This window comes from Phragmites australis, chromosome 24 (assembly GCF_958298935.1).
Source record: "Phragmites australis chromosome 24, lpPhrAust1.1, whole genome shotgun sequence".
In the NCBI taxonomy this organism is placed as follows: domain Eukaryota; kingdom Viridiplantae; phylum Streptophyta; class Magnoliopsida; order Poales; family Poaceae; genus Phragmites; species Phragmites australis.
Genome location: NC_084944.1, coordinates 1,883,596 through 1,894,934, shown reverse-complemented (window position 1 = coordinate 1,894,934; position 11,339 = coordinate 1,883,596). Strand labels below are relative to the sequence as shown.

At 47.1% G+C, this 11,339-nt stretch overlaps 1 protein-coding gene across 1 annotated transcript; it reads right to left on the bottom strand.

Annotated features, from left to right (window-relative positions):
• Positions 1-5,118: 5,118 nt before the first annotated feature.
• On the bottom strand, positions 5,119-8,436 carry LOC133907528 (rop guanine nucleotide exchange factor 3-like). Its single transcript, XM_062349583.1, has 8 exons — positions 8,156-8,436; positions 7,212-7,597; positions 6,999-7,115; positions 6,756-6,910; positions 6,559-6,633; positions 6,177-6,485; positions 5,744-6,082; positions 5,119-5,597 (listed from the first exon to the last, which is right to left on the bottom strand). The coding sequence occupies exons 2-8, from the start codon at positions 7,522-7,524 to the stop codon at positions 5,481-5,483; spliced, it is 1,425 nt and encodes a 474-aa protein (XP_062205567.1). The 5' UTR covers positions 7,525-7,597; positions 8,156-8,436; the 3' UTR covers positions 5,119-5,480.
• Between the last annotated feature and the right edge of the window lie 2,903 nt (positions 8,437-11,339).

Genomic DNA, 11,339 nt, shown 5'->3' with positions numbered 1-11,339 from the left:
TGTGCTCATAGCCTTATACCTTTTTTCTCTCGAGAGAGGAACCAGGGGTCTAATCCATGCAGCTATGCAATACTGGGAGGGCATATCAGTACGAAAAAAAGAGAGGAAAGATTCCGCGACAACATGCTGCAATGCTGCATAGTGAATTAACGTATCCAAAACATGCTGGAGAGTTGTTGACGGGCCGGGACATATTTCCATTCCATCCATGGACAGCCAGCAATCCTGCTTCAGCGGCATTTGAAGCCATGGCAAGCTAACAGGATTATGATGATGATCAGTACCACGATGACGGCGACGATGAACAGCACGATCTTCTTGTTCTGGTGCCATCTCCTGCGCGCGCCTAGCTGCCTGGGACCAGGACCGTGCAAGAGAAAAGACCCCAGCAATTTTACCAAATCCCCTTAGTTTCGGTACTTGTCTGACACAGGTATGTCACTGAATAAAGACCAAACTGAACTGATGATGGAAAAAGTTGTGTTGGTTTTGACATAAGTAAATATGGTGATCTTCACGAACTGAACAAGATGCACAAATCAATCAAGGATATACCAGGAGATAAGGTCATCTGTAATTGTGTCAAAAGGATATTTTTGACATGTTAATGACCTACATGTAGGGAGGTTGGATTTGAAAAGACTTAATTATAGGGTTATAATATTGATATCTAAGGTCAAGGAGGTCAATAACATCAAGCAGTACAGACTATGGTGGTCTTGTCATTTTAAACACATCGGTTATGAATGAGTTCTTGCTTATAAAATGGATTTGGAAGATTTGTTCTAGCTTTGAGGACATCTGGTATAAACTTCTCATAGCCAAATACATACAATATGGTAATTTCTTTACCTCCAGGCAAAGAGACACATCTTAGTTTTGGTAGGGCTTACATAAGGTTGGGCACTTATTTCAACGGGATCTGTATATAAAGTGAATAAAGGTAACAAAAATTTTTTCTGGAGAGATGTGTGGTTGGGAGAGGCTCTATTGAAAATCCAATTTCCTAACTTATTTGGCCTGTGTGCTAATCCGGATTCTTTAGTCTTTGAATGTTGGGTTAATAATGAGTGGGAGGTTTAGTTTAAAAGAAGTTTACTAAAAGTGATCTGCTCCAATGGAAAGAGCTGATGCACAAGCTACATAATATTCAGATAAATGATAATGAAGACGAAGTGGCTTGGGCTCTGAATACATCAAGGAGATTTACCACCAAATCATTATACAGGTTTCTTACTTTTGAGTATGCATCTAGCAAGGAGGCTAAGGAAATCTGGACCTGCAAAATACCCCTCAGAATTAATGTCTTTTATGGCAGATGTTACATAACAAACTCCTAAGTGAACACCTCCCTAAAGAAGAAGGGTTGGAAAGGGAGTATGAAATATTGTCTGTGTGATAGGTCTAAGGATGTTAATCATATCTTCTTTGGATGTGTGTTGGCATAAATTTTTTGGGGTTCTTTGAGAGATAACTTTGGTTGGAATGGACTCTCTACTTTGATAGCTGACTTATGGGCAAGCTGGCTTTCGAAAGAGTTCAAGATCTCTCAAAAACTAGGGCATTTCCTTTTTGCAAGTATTTCTTGGGATTTGTGGAGGATAAGGAGCACCATGGTGATTGAAAAAAAGTTCCCCAACAAGCCTGCTGAAGTTATGATCCTCGTTGTATCGTTCGTACAGAAATAGAGCATCCTACTCAGAGAAGACGATAGGCTTAAGGTGGACAATGCTTCATCTCAGGTCCAAGAGTGGTTGTGGGGCTTCGCTCATGTAGATGGGCTAGTCTATGATATTTGCGATATTTGACATGGTGCCTTTTAATCATAATGTGTAATAGGATAGCCTGTTTTTCTATCATTCTAGCTCTAAACAATGTTGAGCTCTCTGGTTTGTTGGTAACCCCAGTAGCTAGCTTGTTCTCATTTGTTTTTTTCCTTTTCCTTTTTGTTGTTGCTTTGAACCTAGTTATTGTCTTTCAATAAAAACCGATGTAATCTCTGTTAAAAAAATATATTACCTGCTCAATGTTATCCATCAGGATGTCAGCAGCTTCAGAAACCTAAACCTTTTCACTTTGGACAGCCTGCTAGCTCCTTGAATATCCTTGATCATATATCGGAAGGCCAGTGAAATCTACCGGTCAGCACTGCTTGATCGTATCGACAGGAGGCCGGAGGAATCTGCCGGCTAGCTGGCTAGATCAGTAGAAACAATGCAGTGCGCTACAAGTAGTAGTTCAGACATCCAGTTAGTAGACATTACAGACATGTAGGTACAAGCACATGAAGTAGCTCTGGATGCTCCCGACGAGACGTTCAGGGTGCATGTTGAGCAGGTAGCCAGCGAGAACTTGTCCGCGCCCATCATGGCATGACATTTGCTCTCCCTCCTACTCTACGACACATGATTAGCCAAAGATTTCAGCATCACACACACACACACACGGAGAGAGAGAGAGAGAGAGAGAGAGAGAGAGAGAGAGAGAGAGAGAGGGCCTTCAGATTCTGGAAATCGGCCTCGCCATGGGCGACGACGCGACGCTACGGGACTAGAGGCGTGGGAGTATCAGCCACCGGTATTCCACAGCACAGCTTCGTCCCATACGTCGAGCCACAGCGAGGAGTACCTAACATTCATGCGCCTCTAGATCTCCTCCCCTCACTCGACTCCCAAGCTTCTCCACTCAGAATGCAAGCTGCGAAAGCCCCCTCTCCTGCGGGCTCGCCATTGACGTCGGGCGTAGGGCACCGGCGAGGAGACATGAGTTTGAAACCGTATTGTTGTTTGGGCTATAGCTAGATCTAGACCGCGAATGTCAGATCCAACGAACACCGCTAGCTCGCCTTAGTTGACTGTGGTCAATAATTGCATCTTAGCCCCTTATTTGGATCGTGATATTTTCATAAACCCCCCTAAAATGGATCGCAATTATTAATCGTGATCTGATATTTTACAAATAGCCCCTTAATATTTGCAAAATAGTCCCTCGTTTGCGTCTACTCTACTTCACACTCCTGGCTTCCCCTTCCCGTCTGACGACGGCGACGACCGCCTCGCCTTTTCTGGCTCTCCCCTCACCATTCCCCCAGGATATCTGCCGCTGAGAATCTCCTTCTCCAGCTCTTCATCGCCTCAGATCTCCCCTGCCTCTCCCCCACCCGGGCCACGTCAATCGATGCGACGATGCAACCTCATTCTCCAACCCCAAGGCACTATTGCTGCAGCGCAAATCTCCCCCGGGGATGTCTCTGTTTCTAGATCCGTTCGTAGTGCTCCTCCACCGATATCGGAAAAAAATCCCTCAAGGTTGTTTAGGTTGCATACTTCGTAGCAGTAGAAGTTTAAATTGGTGATTGGTGATGTGATAGTGTCATAATGTGGAGTTCAGTCACAAATCAAGGGCTTGATGTGGTTGGTCACTTGCTATTTGCACCAGATAGACAAAAGAAATAACCTTTGTGCTTCGGTGATGGTCAAAGTTAATGCCTTTAGATCCCTCACTTGAAGAAACATCCTTGACGATTACTTTGCTTTCTCTACTGAGTTCTTATCTGCACTTAATTTCTGAAGATTTTTTGCTTATGTTATTAAAGTTAATTAGATTCAGATAGCAGTTTGATTTCTTTCAGAATATAGACCTCTTTTGATTATTTACTTTCAGTCACACTTGAGTGTCGTTTATTTTCTGTAGTACTCAAACTCAAGTAAGCACACCCTACTTAACATTTGAAAGTTGTTGTCATGCTCTCTCACTATCAAATAACTATATGATTGATGTTTGCTTAAAACTAAACACCTACAGTATATTTGGTTATATAAAAAAAACTAGCTTGAAATACTATTCTTAGTGCCTTGAGTATCCATATAGCTTTTTCAATCCCATCCTCACTTTTCTCATAATTGTTTACTTGTTGTGTTTTGTACCATTAAATGTATCTACTATAATTATTTTGTACTCTATGTTGTCATCAACTACTGGCAAGCTAAGAGAATATGTTAACCCTCCAGAATGTGTTGTCTGTTGTCTAAGTCTAACATGTTTGTTCCCTTACTAAAATCACATTTATTTTCATAAACACATATTCATTTCCCTTACTATTTTGATGTGAGCTTAGAGATTTTAGCAAGATGAACCATCTATTTTAAACATGGTCACTTAGCATTAGTGTTTACCCATACCCATGTTGAAATGTTGCGGTCCAACTCAGGGATTTTGGAATGATAAATTATCTCTTTTAAACATGATCATTAATCTTGCAATATGCATCTTCAACTCAATTTTCTTCGCCATTGTCTTCACTCATTCTCTTTCAGTTTTCCTATATTTATATATTGTTATGTTATGGTGATTTCAACTGAGAATTTCCATTCGGTGTGGATGCTGATCATATATAGATGACTGGGGCCATAAACTGCTCCATTATCATCTTCACGATGATTCAATGCAAGCATTATTTTTCTTAAACAAAGGTAACCATCATCTGAGAGTTTGCATGTTAATTCCTTATGATATCTATTGTTCTAATTATGCCAAAACTGAGTCATTTACATGATAGGAACATTGTGGTAGTCTGATAGGTCTCAGGATATAAAAGAAATCACATTGCTCTAAGCAACATGAAAATGAAGTTGCTCAAGCCCCAAAAAGAGAACTTCGCTCTAATCTTTCACCTTTGGCTGACATGGTCACTAGATGGATCAGCATTTCGATATTGTTGTCTTCGTATATCTAAGTTTCACTTTAGCCCCTTGTATTTATGCCATCTTCAGTTAAATAGAAGTCTCGATTAGTAGGTCCTGGGAAGATGTATCTAAATTTTTCTCTGTTCCATACATTAACATTCAGCTGGAGTTATCATGTAGTAAGGAACTGCCATCGCAGATTTTTTTTTATCTTAATTTCCTCCCCCTTTACTTTTCATCAGTCAATTACATTTGCAGTTCTCTTCTACATTTGATCCTCAACACGTGTTCCATTTCACTTATCTGGATAAATTGTACAACCTAAATTCAAACCTCCATTCACTGTGTTCTTGAGAAAAGAATCATCTGAACCTAACAGTCGGACTGAACTAGATGATTTTGTGGATATTTTTGGACTGCACAAAGCATGATATTTGAACATGCAAGATCAGATCATTTGTCGATAATATATTACAAGTTTTTAGTCGGTCCTAGCTACCACACATTCTAATCCCTTTCACCAATGCTACTGTGCTCTGGTAAGCTAGTAAGAGTACAAAATGAAAGGAGAGGAAAACACACCAAAAAAGTACTTCATACATACAGCCACTGTTGGTCAGACATTACCCTGCATTCTTGCAAGCTACAGCTTACAATTCCTCTAGGTCAGCAAAATCACCGTACTACCTGTACTGTTATTTTACTCTTGCAACTTCACCAACAGAGTGATCTAAAACCCTTTGCTGGGAAGCTTCAGTCCAGACTGAAGAACAGTTCAGGACTTCAGGTTGTCACTCATTGTTTCCTAATCGACTTATCGACGAAAATAACGTCGTCGATCCATGAAACGATGTTGAACGCCAAGCTCTCCAACACCCTTGAGTAGCTCTCCAGGATTGCTTGCCCAACATCCTGCACAAATGTCGGTTCACCATCTGATCAGAATTATATTGCAGATTTGCAATGCACATAGGATTAAGTGTGCGCATTACTCTGCCAAGAACTCATGAATTTTGATCAAAAGAACATGAAACGGCAATGTGATCTTGTGCGATTACCTTGTTATACTGGATCTTGCTGGTGTCCAGGGTGGTCTGCGACAAGCCGGGGAACCGGTGCTTGAGGCAGAGAAGGAGGCTCTCGGCCCGGCTCGCCAGCGCCACGTTCTTGTCGTCGTCGTCCGCCGCAAGCTCCTTGATCTTGCTCCACGGGGCCTTGCTGTGGCTCGCACTCGCCTTGCGCCGCCACACGTACATGGCCGCCTCCACCCGGTCGGCCATCGCCAGCGCGTCGTGCTCCGAGGAGATGTCGAGCGTGTCGAGCAGGTAGTCCGGCGAGAACTTGTCCGCGCCCAGCATGGCGCGGTACACCGAGTCCCCCACGCTTGCCCTCCCACTCTGCAATCCCAGGAGTAGCCAAAGATTTCAGCATGAGAGAGAAAGAGAGAGAGGGAGATCTGGGTGCTACTGTTCCATTGGGATGTCTCTGTACCTTTGGGAGGACGGCCATGAAGGACTCGGGCACCTCCATGTCGCTGAGGACGCCGCTGTTAATGGAGACGGCGGCCTTGTGGATCTGGTTGGCGCAGTCGCGCTTCTGCTGAAGGTCCTTGCGCGCCTTCTCTGAGAGGCCGGTGTCCAGGACGCAGGGGACTGGCAGCCACCACTTTTCTTCGTTCCTGAGAGTCGACTTCCGGAATGACGACGACATCGTGGACGACGACGAGGTGACCGAGCCGAACGACCTCGTCCCGGCGTCCGCGTACCAGAACTCCGCCTTCTGGAAGCTGTCCAGTATGTCCTGAACAAATGCACATGCTTGAATCATTGGTGATTGAGATCATGTATCAATGCACTAATGATTGAAATCTTACAATGAGCATGGCGTCGAGCTTCTCGAGCGCAGGTAGGTTGATGTAAATGTCCGACCTTGGCCTGGTCGCCATGACCTGCGCGAATGGATGGAGCAATCGCTGGTCGATCAGTCTAGTCAATGCAAACAGAGGCATGGTTTCTTGGAACTGAATCTTGCAAGAACGAGTTAATCCATGGATGGATTGCAGATCAGCACCTCAACTTTGGTTCCGTCGGGCAGCGCCTGCGTGGAAGGGTAGAACTCGACGATGTAGTCGCAGACGGAGAGGAGGCAGTCCATCTCTCTCATCCACATCGACTTCTTCCCCGCCGGCAGCGGCTCCAGCTTGTGGCAGCTCCCGAACACTGTCGCTGCGACAACGATTGAACGGACGATCAAGATGCCGGAACACGAGATTCTTAGGAATCTTGTCAACGTCGCCGTGCCGTGCGTGCGTACCGTAGAGGTTAGTGATGGCATTGGAGATGGCCACGGCGGTGCAGACGCCCTTGCCGCCGCCGGACATGTCCTCGCCGAGCAGGAGCTTCGAGAACCTCTCCTTCACCAGCTCCAGCTCTGCGCGTTCCAGGTCGAGTTCGTGTTAATCAATGACGCAACGCAACACGGAGGATCGACCTGCATCTAGAATCGGCGTCGCGCCGCGGCACGTACCGTCGTCGGTGGAGCGCCGGTCGAGCACGTCTGCGCGGGGCTTCATGCTGAGCCGGCTGAGCGACGCGGCGGCGGACGCCGGGGACCGGCCGATCAGCTTGGCCACGGCGGCAGCCGGCTCGAACGGGCCGCTGTGGTCAACGCTGCTGCACTGCTCTGAGAAGGACGTTGACACGTCGGAGACGGTGCGGCTGAGGTTGCCCGCGGCATCGACGAGGCTCCGCGTCGACGACGAGCAGCACCCGCCGTGCTCCCCCGCCGCCGCCTCCGAGCTCTCGTCGGACACCGAGACCAACGAGCTGCCGCTGTCCATGGCGGTTCTCGGCTCGCTTCTTAGCTTCCCGCCTTCACCGTCACCGTCGCGTCCCTTTCGGTTCAGTTCAGCACTGCGCAAAACAACGCAGCACGAGAGGGGTTTATAAAGACCTCGCTTAACTGTTGCAATGGACGCGACAAATCCATCGAAACGGGAGAATCCGGTGCACTAAACCAGAGATAATTCGCAGGTTTAAATTTGAACTGCTTTGTCTCATACTAGTTTAAGCAGTGGCATTTTTCAAAGTTATTGTGCTTGCGACAATGTTGTCTAAACATCAGTTTTCGCTGCTGCTTTTGAGGTGATTGCGAGGCGACTTGATACTAAACCATGACTATATCGTGTCATGCAGATAAAGATGCAGAGCAATTGAAAAGACGAGAGAGGAAAAGAATGCCTAAAGATTCAGATGCTTTTGCTTTTGAACCTTCTTTAGATGCAGAACCCAAAAAAAATCGAAATTGTGCATTGTCGCATACCATTCTTCTCATCATCTCCAAGAGACGAGATTGCAAACATAGAAAGAAACAAGCACGCCTTTTGCAGTGCAAAATTTCGGCTGCTGCAAAGAGGGAACGAAAGGGGGCTAAAGATGGCAATTGGCAAGGAAAAGATTGGCCATTCTCACCTTTCCTGGCGCCGATTTGATTCCTAAGCCAGTGTGATCTCCTTGCCATGCATCGGAGCCGGCTCTGCAGATTTCTTCTGAAATCTATCCCTTGAAATGCTCCTGTGTCAACTTTGTCTCTGCTCTGAAAGGCTCCTCTAACTTTGGCACCAAGCTGAAAGATGAGGCGACGAGATGCAAAAGAATGTGTTGTCTTGCGTCTGGTTTGGCCGTGGATAGTGGTCATGTCGTAGGAGACATTGGTGATTTATTTTTATTTTATCAGGCGTGGAATGGAAGTGTATGTCTACAAAAATTGGGCAAGGTTACGCTTGCTTCAGGAACATGCATGGACGTATAGCGCGTGATGGGAGCAGAGTCAACCCTGAAAAATAGTGGTTGGATCCTACTAAACTATTGGATTTAAGTAGTTTCGAGGACACATGGCCCATTTGTCAGACTCACATTTGTTTTTTAAAAATATTTATATTTATATTGTTACCAAGCTCGTAGTAATGTTCCCATCTGCCAATCAACAGCCCTTAGCACCCAAAAAAAAACTACACCACGTCAGTTTGTTAAAGAAATCAGAGGTCTCAATTATTAGAGGATAAGATATGGTGAGCTGATGAGCAATAATGCATGGCGTGATGAGCTGATGAGCAATTATGCAATTCGTGCGAGGGCCAGTCCCGGGACAGATGTACTGTCAGACCTAACCTAAGAATTAAATGGGAGCATAACAATGATCGAACTTTTACAACTTTAAAAAAAATGTCTAGGTCCACTTAAATCGATAAAACCACGAATTTGAGCGGAGTCACGTGACCTTTTTTTTTATGAAAAGCAAAAAAGCGGCTTTTCATTCATTAGTAGGGAAAAAAAAAAGAATCGATCTAGTTCATAAAAAAAAATCGGATCTAAAAATCAAACAATCGCACGATTTATTAGAAAGAAAAATAAACGAAAACCCTAACAATGGAAGAGAACGACCAGGACGAGCACCTAGGGTGACTCACCACCACCCAACTACAAACTACAAACGACGAAGCCCGATATGAGTCATCGTGGCAAAGCTTGTTGCTAAAGTGACAAAGCAGCTCCGACTTCCCACGGCAGACAACAGCCTCTAACACGTAATCGCTGCACTCAGACACACAGCAGCCACCAAGATACCCACAAAAAAAAAGCCTGCCGCATATCATCGTTGCCAAGCTACATCGCGTCCTACGATGTAGCAGCTCCGACTTCACCCAACAAATGCCCCCCCCCCCCACACACATGTCAACCGCCCACTGCGAAGCAAGAGGCAAAATCGAGGGGGTAGATGCCTTGTCGAATGTCTCGGTACTATGAATGACGGATCACCATAAATAGTGCGGGACCTCTAAGACAACGCCTCTAGGAAGGAAGCGACACCGAAAACGCCACCATCGTCCGTCCAGGAATTGCACATGGTTTTCACCCGAAGAATCCCGTAGGAAGAGTGAGGGAGGCACCATGACAACACCCCCAAGAGAAAGAGCGACGCCCAATAGCGTTGTCGTTGTCGACACTAGCGAAATACCGAGCTAAACTTTCGCCTAGAGCCTTCCCACCCCCTACCGTGAAGATCCACCGCATGCATCACAAACGCAAGTGACCACCACCATCGTTGACGCCTCACACGTGACCTCGTCGCTGCCGCCATCGTGCGCCTATGGCTGCTTGCCGTCGCGTAGACCATCGCGCACAACATAACCAACCGCTCACGCAGCGGACCACACACACTGCACCAATAGGCACGCTGCACCTCCACGGTGCCGAGCCACCACGCGCACCGTTGTTTCACCGCACCGTTGTCCTATCACTAGGAGCACAACAGCAGCGGTGGCAACACCCCACTAGCATGGTGCGCAATAGCGACGACCCACCAAGACCGCAACAATAGAAGCCCTCGGCACCACCAGGCAGCCACACCTCCACACCGCCGGTGAGGAGCCAGAGACGCCGACCATGGTCCCCAGTCGCTGCCTCTGCACCCCAGCCAAGCTGCCCACCACAACCACACCGGCAACATGTGGAAATGGCAACACAAGCGCGAACCCGGCTGGCAGCGCGCGGATCCGACAGCCCGCTCACGAATCTCGCTCCCGGGTGAGCAGATCTAGCTACCCAAGGTCGCGCCGCCCCACTACCGACGAAAAAATCGAACAAAATGAAGAGAGAAAGAGGGGGAGAGGAAGAGGGATGCGAACCACGTGGGGGAAACCCTGCCGCCACCGTTCTTATGGCCTCACGAGCTTCTGACAGCGTGCTCGAGCGACAACGAGACATGAGGGATGGTTAGAGGGGACAATGGTGCTAGAGTTTAGTGCCTCCCGAGCCGCCCGTTGTGAGCGACGAGGGGACCAAGTTCTGGAGTCACATGACCTCACTGGACCTCTCTTGTTCCGCCCCTGACTACAGCTTAGACAATTTTAGTCCGGGTAGGTCGGTCGCTAATTATGCAGCGTGCCACGGCGCACGATTTATGTGGTGTGCTCGTTCAGTTACAAGCTAGTTGTAGCGGTTGCTTTGCGTGCAGAATGACCAAAACTTTCTTCGTTGCTCAGGCTATAAATTCATGTTCCGTGCAACCTCATCGAGTGCGCATCTAATCTCCGCACGGGATTGACAAAAATCATGCCGCAAAGTGACTCATTATTTTTTATGGGAAAAATACAAATAAAATACTAGCATGCAGTTTTTGCATCCATTGCCACTGTGGCCATTTTGAAACATGCTATGCAAGCATGCAACTCTTGCATCGCCAAAAAAAAAAAAAGGATGTGTCTGGTTAGTTTGCTGCTGCTTTTGAGGGGCCGCCGGAAGCCCGGAACCGGACGGCAGCGCACGGGCAGCATGGAACCGCTCGAAACCGTGTGTTTTTCCTGGGCGCGCACGTCCGCGTCGGGATCTCGGCAGCGTGGCCGCGCTTCTGCTCCTCCCTGCCAAAAGCCGTCCCGGGCCAATCCCCAGACGCTGCATCTGCCGCTGCCAGCCTCGCTTCTCCTCCGATTCAGATTCGCCCCTTGCGTGCAAGCGTGCCTACGAACAGCAGTGCTCAGGTGCAGCACTCACCGCGTTTGTCTACGAATGGGTCCAATGGCATCAACGACGGATCGGAACGGAATGGCTCCAATGGCTACGGACAAGCCATGGCCAGAGCATGAGCCCTGACGCC